Source organism: Phasianus colchicus, chromosome 1 (genome assembly GCF_987193195.1).
Source record: "Phasianus colchicus chromosome 1, bPhaCol1.hap1.1, whole genome shotgun sequence".
Classification (NCBI taxonomy): domain Eukaryota; kingdom Metazoa; phylum Chordata; class Aves; order Galliformes; family Phasianidae; genus Phasianus; species Phasianus colchicus.
The window spans coordinates 487,810-503,250 of NC_143436.1; the positions used below are offsets into that span (position 1 = coordinate 487,810).

The 15,441-nt window shown below is 52.0% G+C and overlaps 1 protein-coding gene across 5 annotated transcripts in view; it reads left to right on the forward strand.

Moving 5' to 3' along the window:
* Positions 1–15,441, forward strand: part of SHANK3 (SH3 and multiple ankyrin repeat domains 3) — a 290,023-nt gene that overhangs the window by 171,375 nt on the left and 103,207 nt on the right. For all 5 annotated transcript variants that reach the window (XM_090121481.1, XM_090121525.1, XM_090121365.1 and 2 more), the window contains one exon: positions 7,371–7,484. In XM_090121481.1, coding sequence (XP_089977607.1) covers positions 7,371–7,484 — 114 coding nt within the window. The remainder of the gene's footprint in view (positions 1–7,370; positions 7,485–15,441) is intronic.

Below are 15,441 nucleotides of genomic sequence, written 5' to 3' on the forward strand. Positions count from 1 at the left end.
ATCCCCAGTGTGTACTGGGGGGATCCCCACGCTGATACAGCAGAGAGGGGATGTCAGCAGTGCGATGCCCGGGGAGCAGAGCACAGAGGAAGGTGCTGCTCACAGCTGTCTCCATCCCAACCTGATGAACAGGTGAACAGATGAACAGCGCTGGTGCTCTGAACGACCTTTCGGTGAGGTGGAAACAACAACAAATCAAAGTGGTGCAAATCTGGATCTGAGAGCCTGGGGGGAAGGGGAGGAAGGCAGCTCCTGGGTGCACTCTGTGTGTGCGCAGATGGGATGCAGAGGGAAACCCATCACCAGTGCATTGTTCTGGTGTGGTTTTGTGTGTGTGTTTTTCTTGGAAATTAGGAAACAAAGGAAAACAAGTTAAAGAGTAGAGGTGCTGGGAGCAAACTGAATTGAGAGATTGGCATTCCTGGCTGCCTGTGATGTTGGTAGCTCACGTGGAGGGCCACCAACCTGGGAGCTTTTGTGCTCCTTCAGGTGGGAATCCTGCCTTGTGGTGCCCGATGGAACGTGCGGGGTGTGGAGCTGCAGGTCTGCTGTGCAGTCGGGCAGTGCAGCTGCTGACGGTGCAAATTTAGGGTGCAGGGAGGTGCTCTTAAAGAGCTGAGCTTGCTGAGCTGCTCAAACTTATCCCGCAAAGGTGTAACGGAATTGGGAAGAGTGAAATAAACGCCAAGGAAGTAGTCCTTGGTCAGACCGTGTGCCTTGTCATCCGTAAGGGCCGTTCCAGGGCATTTTCCAGAAGACCCAAAGAGCGCTGCAGACGTTGTCCTGGGGAGAGGTGTGCAGACACAGCGCAGCGCGCAGTGGTCTGAAGGATGTCTTTGGAGATGAGCGGGGACGCGAGGTGAGGACAGCAGCATCGGGTTGATGGCAGAACAGATGGCAGGTGGATTTCTGCCTTAGGAGAAAGGCAGCGATGTCTGCATGCGGAGGGGAGCAGGCAATGGAGCTCCCAGGGGTGGCTGTCAGGAAGCCAAGCAGATCCAGCTGCAGCCTTTGGGCAGCTTCCTGCCGGGCTCTGAGCAATCCTGGGGATCTGCACAGGCAAACTGCAGAGCTGGGGGGCCCTGCAGGCACGGGGCGAGCAGCAGTAGGCACAGCAATAGGGCAGAGCAGCGGCTGGAGGCACTGAGACCTGGCAGGAGCCTGCGACTCGGTGTGCATTGGTTATGACTTCCTTTCCTAAAGGTTCTATTCCCGTAATGTCTTCTGGTTTGTTAATTTCTTCAAAGCGTATTGAAGTATTTGCCGTGCGCGTCCCAGCGCGGCGCGGTGTTCCTCATTACCATGTTTATAGCCATTCCAATTACTGCTGACCTTCACAGCTGAAGGCGGCGCCCAGCTTGCAGCTGCAATTTGTGGGCCACAGAGGAGCGTCGTTCCTCCTCTCCATCAGCAGCAGCCGTGTAACGAAGGTAATCACCTGCTCTGCGTGGGGCTCTGTGGGGCTGCTGGCTGGAGGAGAGGGATGGCACCAGAACACAAGGGTGGGGTTTTGAAGAAGAAAATGAGGCAGGCTTCTGAGTGTTGGGACAGAATGGTGGAGATGACATCCATGTTTCAGAGAGTCACATAAAGGTTTGGGTTGGAAAGGATCTTCATAGGATCATAGAATGGTTTGGGTTGGAAGGGACATTCATAGGGTCACATAACAGTTTGGGTTGGACGGGACCTTCATAGAATCATGGAATGCTTTGGGTTGGAAGAGACTTTCATAAGATCATAGAATGGTTTGTGTTGGAGGGGACATTCATAGGATCGTAGAACAGCTTGGGTTGGATGGGACCTTCATACAATCACATAATGATTTGGGTTGGACGGGACCTTCATAGGGTCACCTAGTGGTTTGGGTTGAAAGAGACCTTCATAAGATCATAGAATGGTTTGGGTAGGACGGGACCTTCATAGGATCATGGAATGGTTTGGGTTGGAAGGGACCTTCATAAGATCCTAGAATGGTTTGGGTTGGACAGGACTTTCATACAGTCACATGATGATTTGGGTTTTACGGGACCTTCATAGGGTCACCTAGTGGTTTGGGTTGAAAGAGACCTTCATAAGATCATAGAATGGTTTGCGTTGGATGGGACCTTCATAGGATCATGGAATGGTTTGGGTTGGAGGAGACTTTCATAGGATCATAGAATGGTTTGGGTTGGATGGGACCTTCATAGGATCATGGAATGTTTTGGGTTGGACGGGACCTTCATAGGGTCACCTAGTTGTTTGGGTTGAATGGGACCTTCATAAGATCATAGAATGGTTTGCGTTGGATGGGACCTTCATAGGATCATGGAATGGTTTGGGTTGGAGGAGACTTTCATAGGATCATAGAATGGTTTGGGTTCAATGGGACCTTCATAGGATCATGGAATGTTTTGGGTTGGACGGGACCTTCATAGGGTCACCTAGTGGTTTGGGTTGAAAGAGACCTTCATAAGACCATAGAATGGTTTGGGCTGGAGGAGACTTTCATAAGATCGTAGAATGGTTTGAGTTGGATGGGACTTTCATACAATCACATAATGATTTGGGTTGGACGAGACCTTCATAGGATCACAGAATGGTTTGGGTTGGAAGGGCCCTCTAAAAGCCATCTGGTCCCACTCCCTGCAATAAGCAGGAACCCCCACAGCTCCATCACTGCTGAGAGCCCCATCCCCTGTGCATGTCTGCAGGGATGGGCAGCACCACCTCTCTGTGCAGTCTGTGCAGTGCCTCACTACTTTCAGTGTAAAGAACTTTTTTCTTCAAGCCAGGCCCCTGTGAAGTGCAGCTGAACCCGAGCTCCTTGTTTCAAGTGCTGTCCTTGTGCTCATCGTGGACTGCTGCAACCTCAGAGCTCTCCAACCCGCCTGCCCCAGCCCAGAGCTTGTGCTCTATCCCCACCACTCCTAAGTTGTCTTTGTATGGGAGGAAGAATGTGAATGAATGGAGTGAGGTTGAGGTGCTGTGCTCTCCGGTAAGACCCCGGTGACCTCCAGCCCCTGGAACCAGTGGGACAGTCCATGGCAATGCAGGTGTACCTGCAGTGGAGAGACTGGATGGGACACATTAAAGCAAACCCAACGTGTGAGTGCATGGGGCCTGATGAGCAGTGAGGGAGGCTGACAGCACTGCAGGAACGCTCTCAGTGATCCCAGGAAGGTGGTGGTGGTGGTGGCGGTGGGGAGATTCCCCGAGGGCTGGAGGAAAGGAGATGCCAGCAATGTCTGCAGGTGCAGAGGAGGGGCTGTGAGGAGCTGCGGGCTGACACTGCCACCCCCACCCCAGGAGCTGATGGAGCACTGAGCCCTGGAGGGGTGGGGAGGTGGCTGGGTGCACCAGCCTGGATCTGTGGAGAGGAAGTCCTGCTTGACCAAGTCAATAGGGCTCTGCCAGAGACGCCTGCCTGCAGGGTGAGGGGAGAGCAGGGGGAGGTTGTTCTTGACTTGGGGAAGGCTTTTCGTGTTGTCTTGTGTAACATCCTCACGGACCAACTGGTGGAATATGGAGAAGTTTAAGTTTGCCTTCTGTTGGAATAGACTCAGTTTGCTGTTACCCTAAAATCTGTGTTCAGCTTGCCGCCAGACAAGCTGAAATTTCAGTCCTCCCAGTCCTCATGAAATATCAAATCTTAAAACAGGAGCAGTGCGAGTGAAGAGCCAAGCATAACAGTGCAGGAACAGAAGGCTTTGAGGAACAAAACGAGCTCCCTTCCACCAGGGACCAGTTGGGAAGTTGTGAACACAAAGTCTAAGATGGGGAATTTTCCACTGGGAAGCGTTAGCGGACTTGTAATGCGTGGACAAGAGCAGTGGGGAATACGGTGTGGGATTTGGGTCTGTTCCAAATGGTGACAGCGTGGCAACCTTTGGAGAGCGGAGCATTAGCATCTCAGGAAGGATTTGGAGGAGAGGCTTAAGGGAAGCTCCTCCTTGGCTGGTAAATCAGGGTGTTCTTTTTCCCTTGCTTCCACCAGGATTAGAGCCTGGAAGAGGCAATCATGTTGCTTGCTTCTATGGGGGATTTTGCTTTGGCTGTCACAGAGGAGTGCACAGTTTGTGAGTGGTCCTGGTTTCTGAGTTTGGCAGCGGGGGACACAGGGACGAGTCCAGCAGTGCTGTGACATGACAGGGTAGCTGAGCTGGAGATGGCACACGTGGCAGCATGGGTGTGTGTCACCTCGATGGCCTTTGGGATGCGATGCTTAACCCAGTCACTGTAGGGAGAAGTATCCTCAGCAACCCCTGGTACAATAAATGCAAACTGCAAAAACCTCCTTCTGGGTGTGGGGGCTCTCCTTCAGACAGGGCTCTGATCTGCCTCCTGCGTTGTGCCCAGCCCCCTCCGAGGCGTTCAGCTAAAAGCAGTACAGCAACAAATCGTAGAATCAACCAGAGCTGATAACTGGAACAGATTGATCAGCAGCTGTTAATTCATTGGCACTGCTGTCCAGAGCTGTGGGTGCCCCATCCCTGGAGGTTTCCAAGGCTGTGGATGGGATCCTGGGCTGGCTGAGCTGGGGGAGCACCCAGACCATGGAAGGGGTGGGTGAGAGGGGCTTTGGGGTCCCTTCCAACATCCTATCATAGAATCATAGGCATCCTATGATTCTATGGACTGCCTGCAGTGCAGACTTAGCAAAACAAGGCAGTCCCTCACAAGCCATTGCTGGTTGCCTCATCCCTTTAGCCCCTAACAAAGGGCCTTCTTCTGCCAGAGGAGATTCCTCATCTCCTGCTGGGCGTGTGGTGGTGGGAGGGAATGCCCAGCAGCCTCCGAGGTCAGTGCACACGTATGGGACAGTTTGTAAGATGTTCTGCAACCTGCAGCCTCTGTCTCTGGGAGAAATGGCTCTTTTTAACTCTCAGATTGACTTGAGGACGCTTCAGATCAACATGGAGATGAGGTCCATGCTGTCAAAGCCAGAAGGTTAAGGTCTGATCGTGGTATTGGAGAGGCAGCTATAAAGCAAAAGCGTGAGATAGGTAATGCAAATCTACCATGGGCTCGCCATCAGGCTTCGCTTTACCTTGAGAATTGGGTCTGGAGCTGGAGGTTGTCCTTGGGTTTGTGTCCCCTGTTGCTGTGGGGTGACAACAGCTGCTCCCAGAGTCCCAGGAATCCCCACGTCCTGTGCCAGTCGGAGGTCTCTGTATGTGGCAGCCCTGATTTTAAGGACTCGTTCTTTGGATAACGCCAAGGGAATCACTTGGAGATCGTTTGGGACTTCCCTCCGACAGCAGCGACCGTGGGATGCTGAATCTTGATTATTATTATTATTATTTTTTTTTTGTCTGATTGTGAAAAGAATTGCAGCTACAAACGTCACGCCGTAACGTTTTCCAAACGGTGCATCAAAAGCTTATTGCTTTTGGGTGATGTGCAGCAGTTCCCCTTGAGCTGAAATAGCTTCCTCTAGGCTGCACGTGGCAGGTGAGCTCACGGTGTGTCCTGGAGTTGGGGACACCCAACTCCACCCCAACAGCTGCAGTGGGTGGGAGGGAAGCAGGAAGGTGACAGCACAGGAACTGCTGGGTTGGGGTGGTTTGACAGGGAAAGCCAAAGCTCCGTGTGCCATCAAAGCACCACCAGCAATTTATTCATCACCTCCTGTGGGCAGTGGGTGTGCAGCCACATCCAGGGCTCATCCCGTGGGAAGCCCCGTCACTCTGAACGTCTTCCCCATCCTTACCCCAGCTTTTATTGCTGAGCACAGTGCCGCAGGGCACGGGATGTCCCTGTGGTCCATTTGGGTCAATGTGGTGGTGCTGTCTCCTCCCAGTGCCCCCCCACCCCTCCGCTGCAGCGCAGCACAAAGCATCCTTGGCTCCACGCAGCACAGCCAACACGTCGCTGTGTTATCACTGCTATTTTCATCACAGATCCAAAACACTGCATCACACAAGAAAAATAACCCTCCCAGCCAAAACAACGGCAGCCACAATAACCTGAGAGCAGCTGGGGCTGCTCTCCTTCTCCACTTTTCTGATCAGGAAGGAGCAAATAGTTGTCCCGTGAGTGCACGAATTCAAGAGGTGCCATTTGCACCTCTTCAGCCATTTGCTGGGTGAAACTGGGATGACATCTGGGTGTGACGTATGAATGGTGAACATCCCGAAGGAGGAGCAGTGGTTCTCAGCTCCCTTCTTGCTCTCTGGGGTTACACCTATTTTGTGTGCTCACGTGTTCCAGGGATGATGACCATTTGCTTTGTGGCCACAAGCAATGTCATGGTTGTGTCTGATGCATGACCCAAAAAATGACCCCCAAAAAACCACAGATCTTTCTTGCAGAGCCAGATAACGTAAGGCTGGGGGGTGGGAGGGGGATTGCAGGTAACTTAGAGACTGACACGGTGGTGGCTTGGGGTTGGACTTGATGTTCTTTAATGCTCTTTCTCAACTTTAATCGGTCCATCAAACATACAACTGGTGGCAGTGGTTTTCGTGCAGCCCAGGTGCACTACAGAAGGCACATTGGTTTGTAGCTCCTCAGCAGCTGGGATCCCAGCAGCCTGAAAGCATCCTTCCTCGGTCAGTAGTTGGCAAGGAGTTCCAGCTGATCGTTCCCTGGTTGAATGAGGACACTCCTGGGGTGATCCTCAGTTAAAGCTGCCCTGACTCTGAATTCATTTAATCTTCAGAGCACATTTTAAGACTTCCTTTCTGTTTCCTTAAGCTTTGGGCAAGTGAAAACAAGGCTTAATGCACGGGGAGAATTTGGCTGACATCAAAGAATGCTGGTGCTTGGTGTCACTTTATTTTGTATTGTTTTTGAGCAGGGGCCTGTTAGGACCCCTCAGTTCTCACAGTGACCCGTGTTGTTACCATTACCGATTTCCTTCCTTCTCTACATCTTGTTTCTGCGCGCAGCTGTGATTTCTCTGCTCCGAGGGCTGCTCGCCCCATCTCGTTGTGATGCTAAATTACGATGAGAGTAGACCAATCGATGTGGTTTACAGGGCCTTCCTGTATCCAGGAGCACACGTTAGCTGCGTGCTTCCTTGGAGGATGCCTCACGCTTGGTTTAAAGGGAGCTGCATTGTGTCCCTGGGAAGCTGTCCCCCAGTCCCACTCTGCTTCTGTCAGCAATCCGTGGTGGCGTCAGGGATGCTCCCACGATGCATCCCATCGTGTGGCTGCACGAAGGCACTGCCTGCCCTTTCTCTCTATGTGACTTGTGTGACAGAGCATCCCAAAGGCTCCAGGAGGGGCTGTGCTCCTGCAGACCATGCCTGGCTCCAGATGAGTCCTACGTGCTCAACTCAGCCCTTCTGCGTTCCCTCTGACGTGACGCTGTGCGGCGTCATTCCGCCCTCCCCATTTTCGGGTCCCTCCTCGTTCTCATCACCTCTCTGTTTCTTCCCACAGTGCTGAGCATTGGTGAAGGTGGCTTTTGGGAAGGAACTGTGAAAGGAAGGACCGGCTGGTTCCCAGCAGAATGTGTCGAGGAGGTGCAGATGCGACAGTACGACCCGCGGCAAGGTAAGCTGCACTGCGACGGCGGTGTCTCTCAGCAGATGCACAGAACAGCCCCAGAAATTCACAAGTCTCCATTTTAAATTTCTGTCCCTCTCAGGGTTTGCCCGTGATGAGTACATCTGATGAACTGCGTTGCTCGGGGTGTCAGATCACTTACTGTGTGCAGTAACACCCAGCAGCACACCTCGAGCCGTGAAGGTGTGGTACAGCTGTGAGGCGAGCACTCAGTGGTCCTTTTCGTAGAGATTATTGTAGTGATGGAGCAAAACTGTGTGACTGTTGACCTGAACCTTAAAGCCAGCAGCGTGCTGCAGGAGCCTTCGTTGGGCTGAGGCTGATGGGATGAGGTTCAACCAAGTGCTCAGCACTCTCTGCCACTCCTGAAAGGAGGTCGTGGCGAGGGGGGTCGGCCTCTTTTCTCGGGTGAAAAGGGATGGGATGCGATGAAACAATCTCAGGTTGTGCTGAGGAGGTATAGACTGGATGTGAGGATGAATTCCTTCATTTACAGAGTGGTCAGGGATTGGAATGGGCTGCCCAAGGAGGTGGTGGAGTCTCTGTCCCTGGAGGTAGTTAGAGGACGTGTAGACATGGCACTGAAAGACGTGGTTTAGTGATGAGACTCAGTAGGTCTGACTCATGGTTGGACTCATTCCCATGGAACGTGCATGGTTCCATGAAAGGTTTTGACCTGGTAGTACTTTGCTGGAGAACAGAGCTGTGCCAAACACTTGCAGATGTGTTTACAAACTGAGGAAAGTAGTGGGGTTGTGTGACAGATGTCTGACTCTTGTTGAGGCAGACTGAAGATGACTATTACAAGGTTGAGAGCAGCTCAAGAAATGCATTGTGATTGTCAGTGAAATTCAGAGAGAACAAGTTCCAGGGCTGACATTTTGGAGATGGTATTCGGATGGTCCTTCAACCTGCTTGTGTTTTCATGCTTTGAGGGAGAAGGCCACGAGCTGCATGTTGATCTGTCTTTAATGAGGCGGGTTCTTCTGTAATGGTGCCTCTAGGAAAGAGCTTCCTTCCCAGATCACACTTTGTAGACCCCGCAGTGCTTATTGACTTGGAAGAGGAATGTCTGGTCACCCACCTCAGTTTTGGGTCCCAAGAAACTTAAGCTTTTCATTTTCCAGTGAGGGCCTCATTAAATATCTCCTGTCTGTAGAACCAACATTCTTTGAGGTTTAAATATGGTTCTTCCATTGAATAACTCGCTTTTTGTCGGTTCTGAGTTTATTTCTTACAGCACATTGAGTCAGAGGTTTTTGTGATGACCGATAGAGGTGATCTTTCCTGTAGCATCCTGATGTTCTAGGAGGAGATGCAGGTTTAGTTAGCAGTCCCACCGCTTCGTTCTGCTCTTCTACTCTTCAGCAGCACCTCCTCTAACTCCACACCCTATGTTCTACTCCAAGTGGCATGACATTTGTCACGGAGTCAGGAAATTAATGTCTTCGTGCTTTCCATGTGGCTGGAACAGGGCTCTGTGTCAATCCAGGACCATCAGCAGGTGGTCCTCATTTTGGCTGGTGGCTTCCCTGAGATCTGTAGGTGTGGGAATTGTGCATGCAGACACTGCCAGCTCTCTGTCTCCGGGCTGCTCATGAGACCATCGTGCAGATCTGTGTTGGGCAGTGGGAGTGCATCCCCGTGGGGCATGTCATGCCAGAGGGGCCGTGCTCCCACTCTTGCTTGTCACACAGCTCCATTCCCACGTGCAGAGCTGCCACGGAGCATCACCAGCTCGTGGTGTGGGCAGCATCTGCACTGCTGCCTGGGAGCCCGTGGGTCTCTTTCCAAGTGATGTTGGAAGGTGGTCTTTCTTGGTGGAATTTTGACTGAAATGAAGCAGAAGGAGTTGGTGTCAGCGCCCGTGGGTACGTCTGCTTCTTGTGCTCCTTCCTCCTGTCCTCAGTGCGTCCCTGAGGACCACAAAGCTCAGAGTGTGAGCAAGGGAAGGTGCCTTAAGGAGTGACAGAGGTGAAGGAGAGCTGAGGGTGAGGACTGCACATGATACACAGGCTGCAGAAACAGAGAGAGCACCAGACCCCAAACCTTCCAATTGCTCTGAAAAACGATGATGCGAGGTATCTTGGTAATAAGGAAAGAGTCTGGATTTTTATAGCTGATGAAAAAAATGTAGTGAAGCAAATGGAGCTGACTTTCTCCAATAAGTTTAAAAAAAAGAGATGGAATTCGAAGAGAATTTTGTAAGTCAGAGGTACAAACCCCATCTCTAATATATCCCAGGCAGAAGAGAAATCTCACGAGTAAGGAACCCAAATGTGAGAGTCTGAAAGAAGCCCATAGGAAAGAGCAGAGCTCCCCAAGAACGAAGTCTGGGATTTGTCTGCAAAGAAATCTGTGTGAGAGGGATCTGAAATTCTAAATATAATATGCACCTTGCCAAAAACACAGCAGAGAGAGATCTTGAATCATCTATTTCTCCTCTTACAATTCTCGGCCATACAAATGGAAGAGTGAGGAGAGCAGAAGCAGAGCTGTTAAGCAGTGAGGATGAGGTGAGATCAAAGCCAAACAGATCAAGCTCCAAGTCCACCAGAACACTTACCTGGATGTGTGGGAAGGTGGATGGACGGGTTGACCTGGGGCTGATGTGCCACCATGTCCCTGACTGGGGACCATCTATGTATCTGTGGGATCTCTGGCTCACTCTATGGGGTCTATGGGGCGCTGTGTGTTCTTATGGGGTCTCTGGGTCTCTGTGGGCTCAGCAGCTCTGTCCCACTGTGGGTCCAGGGCTGTGCTGGAGATGTCCTGGTACCCAGCCAGCCATATCCTGCAGCCTGGGCCTCCCAGTCCAGACCACAACCCATGGACCGATGTCCTCAGAGCTGCCCCTGCAGTCCTGCCTGATGATCGTTAATCCTTACCCTAATGCCAACCTGCAGATTGGCTTTCAGGCTTGTTTTGAGACCTGCCCTGTGGCCACGATGCTGTTCTTAAAAGCTGGGCTCCTTGCTGGAGCTGGCCCTACCCAGGCTGCCTTGGCCATTGAGGGCGGTCTGGCTGGGGATCCCCAGGTTCCTGACCCAGATTCCCATCAGGAGCAGCAAACCCCTGCAGACCCCATAAACCACAGGCACCAATGCTGTGAGAGAAAGAACATGGAATGTTGGTGGAGGTTCCCATTGGGGTGGCCGTAGATCAGAGGTGGGCAATCGAAATGAGGTCGGCAAAGGAAATGTCATCGTTTGAGCTCATGTGGATTTTGGGACAGAGCTTAACTGTGTCGTTGAAAATTATTAGTGAGGGTGGAGGAAGTGTGGGGGAGCACGAGAAGTTTGTCATCTGTCGCTGGCTGATTAGTGGTCGCATCTGTTAAGTACTTTCAGTGGGAGCTGTGGCCAAAAGGAAAAAGGGGAATGTGCTGCTCGTGTCCCCGTGTGAAGTTGGATGCAGTGAGAACATTTGACTTTAAGAGGTGGATGAGCTGGTGTGACAGAAAAGGATGAAATTCAGTAGGATAAAATGCAGGACCTTGCGGTGAGCTAATGGGAAGAATTCCTGCTGCAAGCCAACGCTGGTATTGTTGAAACAACGACTGGGGGGGTTCGTGCACTGGAGCTCTCCTGCCCTGCAGGGCTCACTGCTCTTTGGGAAGTGCTACTTGGAAATTAAAGGACAAGCTTGGGTTTGTGAAGCTCAACGTGCCAAAGGCAGGCAGCCTGTTGTCACAGTAACTTGTCCCTGGATTGCGAGGTGTGATAATGGAGCAGAAGCTCTCCCCTGCACTGCCAGCCTGGAACCTGGCCTTGGTAGAAATCCAAGGCTGTTTGGAAGCACCTTGCTACTATTTCCCTCTCTCAAGTTTTGTTTGTTTGGAACGGTGGCGTAGCATCTCTTTTGGGAAACATTCTGTGCTCTTTATCTGCTTCCTCACGCAAATCTGGCTGGAGAGAAGTGCAAAGGAAGCTCTTTGCAGGCTGTCTCTAGGAGCACTGTGAGCCTCCTGGCTCTGTTTTTGCCCTATGGCTGCTTCCCAGCCCTTGGGGAGCAGAGCTGCTCCTTCCCTCTGGGAGGTGAGGCACTCAGGAGATGCAGGCAGAATACAGACCTGGGCTTGGGCTTTGCTGAGCTGCAGAGAGCAGCAGGAGGGGCTGGGACTGAGCTGCGCTGAATGCTGGGCACCAGCAGCTGTGGCAGAAGGGTTTGGCAAATGGTTTCTTTTCTTTTTCGAAGAGTGAGAGCAGTCAGCTTTGCACCGAGTGGCAGAGGTTTCTTTCCTCAGTGCTTCTCATCTGCCCACGTGTTTGCTGCAAGATTTTCAATTGTTTCCATGGAATCACAGAATGGCCTGGGTGGAAAAGGACCACAGTGATCATCAAGTTTCAACCCCCCCCTGCTATGTGCAGGGCTGCCAACCGCCAGACTGGGCTGCGCTGTTACAAGTGTGGTTTTCCATCATTATCACATCTGTATTCACAGAATCCAGAGTTATTCAGGTTGGAAAACACCTCTAAGATCACCAAGTCCAACCCCAACCCATCCCCACCATGCCCGCTGGCCACGGCCCTGTTCCTATTACACGAGACTCGTGATCAGAGTTCTTCCTGGTGGACTTTTTTCGTCTTTTTATGGGAAAGGAAAAGTAGTGGTAAGACTGGGGGAGCTCTTTGTCACGATGGGAGATAGTTGGTTATTTCCCTGGTACCTGCAGGTGGCAGTGGAGGTAGCAGCAGGGCTGCTGCTTCGTCCTGTTGTGGAAGGGCTTTGTGAAGGAAGAGCCTGAAACGCCTCTTGCTGAAGAAACAAGTTTCTTACGTAAGAAATGGTCTGAAGAGGTAACAATGCCTGTTGGATGGTTCGCATTACTTACGAGTTGAATAATGAGATCATCGTGCCAATCAGGCTTGGCCCCTCTCCTCCTCCATCTCTTCTTGTGACCAGCGTAGATCTCAAAGAGCGAATGACATCGGAAGGGAGTTTAAAAAACCATTACCACGGCTTTTCCTGAGGCATCTGTTCTGTCCGTGTTGTTCAGGAGAGTCAGAAGTGTTTTCCAGCCACGTGCACGAGATGCACCAGAGCACATCATCGCTGAAGACCTCAAAGTACACACATCGGGGCCCAATGCCCATGGGGAAGCTCTGCATCGTTACCCAGAGCGTGGTCCTGAGCCTGGAGTGGGAGCAGGGCTGGTCCTGGCCCCAGTGCTCAGGATGGGAAGGCACCGAAGCCTTTGGCTGTTTCTTTTGGTAGAGGGCACTGTTGTTCTTCATCATCTGCTGCCAGCCTCAGGTGATAACACACGCGGGCTGCCGAGGCGGAGGAGGAGGGGTGTGGAGGATTTGGGTACCCTGGTGAAATACAGCTCTCTGATCTCCTGCAGCGAGTCGACTGTCTCCTCCTGGAGGTCTGCACCATTTTGTTATGCTGTCCATTCTGTGATTTTGTCTGTGTCTGTCCTGGGTCAGAAGGGACGAGTCACCCATCCCACCTCTTCTGTCATTGTCTCGGAGCATTGCAGCACCTGCCTTGTGCAGATCCTCCTCTGGAGGACTTCAGATAGCATGAACCTGGGCTTGTCTTCAGCTGGGCGATGAGAAAGCCTCATCCACAGTGATGATGGATGGGGCGCAGAGCGATGAGTACAGTCCTGCAGCTGAGATGGTCGGTGTCCCAGGGGCCGTGATGGTGGCCTGGTGACCACTGGTGTGGGCTGGATCTCTTTGGTTTGGTTGCAGTGACTCAGACACTGAGTTGGGGCTGTCCGCTGTGGCTTTTTTTTGAGAGGCTCTGAAGATGAGGGGAAGGAACCCCCCAAGGAAGGGTTTGTGAGCCGGGGGGGGGAGCAGAAAGCAATGTGGGTTAACCATGAGGTGAGGCTGGGGGATGCTGCACCTGGGATTTGTCGTGGCTTTGGTGCACTAGTTTTATAGCCATTTGCTTTCACACGAAGAGTGGTAGCAAGAATACAAGTTTCAGGTTGTTTCCTGATTGTTAAAGAAATATATCTGCTTTTATCGTGCTCTCTTGGCTGGAGAGAGGCGGCTCTCCCCCTCTGTAGGGTGACAACTCTCTGCCAGAGCAGGGAATCAGAACGGGCCCTCTGTTCACTTGCACCAGCATTTAAAAGCCCCTTAACTTATTTTTCGCTTTCCTGACTTCCATGTGATGCTGATCCTGGCTCCATTGTACTGCTTCCCACGCTGGGCTTCCTCTGTCCGCGCTGCCGTTAGCTTTGATCCCCTTCTCCCCGTGTTTTAATTAATCCGCTGCTCTGCTGGCAGCTTCTCCTTCCAGCCAAGAATAAAGGTCAGCCTTGTGAGTACCGAGGGCTGCTTCGCTTTTACAGCTAATATCTGTTACGTTTGCTGATTTTTAATTTTTCCCCATCTGAGCCAAAACTTGCAGGTCCCCCAATTCCTTCCAGATCCGCTTTCACATTCAGATCCCTTTGCATTCCCGACGGCAGAACTCTTTGCACTGATTTGACCACAGAAAACAGCAGAAGCGTGCAGACACGGTGCCCACTCCCTGAAGCGATGGCTGTAGCCGTGCTGGGGTCAGGCGGGGTGCGTGGAGGAGCAGCAAAGTGCAGCCTCATCTGAAGCTCTTAGCGCAGCCGTAGCTCTCAGCCCTCGCCTCCATTGCGCCGTGTCTCCGAGGAGCAGCGATGCAGTTGTCTTAAAGCTGCTCTCAGGCTGACACCTGAAGCGCTCAGAGCCCCGGCCACTTTGAACCACAAACAAAGCAGCTGCTGGAGGTCGTTTCTGTTGGGCTTCTGGTTGGTTTCAGCTCGGAAAACTGAAAAAAAACCCAAAAAACCCAACAACAAAGGGCACGGCTGTTTGGTTTCCTACAGCTGTTTGGTTTCCTCAGCAGAATGGTGCTACTGATGCTGCAGAGCATAGCAAACAAAGGTTGAGGGAACTGGGATGGTTTAGCTGGGAGAAGAGAAGGCTGCAGGGAGACCTCATTGTGGCCTTCAGTACCTGAAGGGAGCGGATAAACAGGAGGGGGAACGGCTGTTTGTGAGGGTGGGTGGTGATGGGGCAAGGGGGAATGGCTTTAAAGTGAGACAGGGGAGGTTTGGGTTGGATATGAGGAGGAAGTTTTTGAGCCAGAGGGTGGTGAGGCACTGGAACAGGTTGCCCAAGGAGGCTGTGGATGCCCCATCCCTGCAGGCATCCGAGGCCAGGCTGGATGTGGCTCTGGGCAGCCTGGGCTGCTGGTTGGCGACCTGCACACAGCAGGGGGTTGGAACCAGATGAGCGCTGTGGGCCTTTGCAACCCAGGCCATTCTGTCATTCTGTGATTCTATGAAGAAGATGGCTGGGAGCAGAGCCTGGCCTTGCTGCTGCTGCAGAGCAGAAGCTGGCGGCTCTGACCGGCGTTCATTCAGAATTCTGCGCCGCTCCGGCTGCAGCAGAGCACTGCTCTCCTTGCAGTGGATGCAGGCTGCTCTGCACCTTATTCCACAGCCCCTGAAAGAAGTCAGCCCTTTTTCTTTCTCTTTTGTGCCACCTGGATGTTTGACCACGGGCTGCTCGGGGTTTTTGTTTTGTTTCAGCTCTTAAATTTTCTGCGGTGCCTTTTGACACGATGTGAGTTGCCGTAGTTAATGTCTTCTGATCATTTTGGTTCGGGCTGTTTTATGTTTTATTCATCCCCAGCACTGTATTTGATATTAGCTCACACGATGAGTTAGAATTTCTGTCTTTTTTAAGCAACTGTATCATTATTAGTTGCTAATACCTTCTGGCGCTCTTTCTTGTATTATGCACTTCCCACTGTTTCTGGAACTCAACAGCCTTAAAAGAAATGGATACAAATCCCTTCTATATCTAGCTCCCTGCTTTTCCCAGTCAGCTCTTTCATTTCTTGCCTTCTGCAGCTTGCAGCATGCGTTCCTCCAGCGCTGGGAGCTGGGCTGTGGGCTCAGGGCAGGGCTGTGCTCTCAGCCAGATGCTCGTCCCCATGGCAC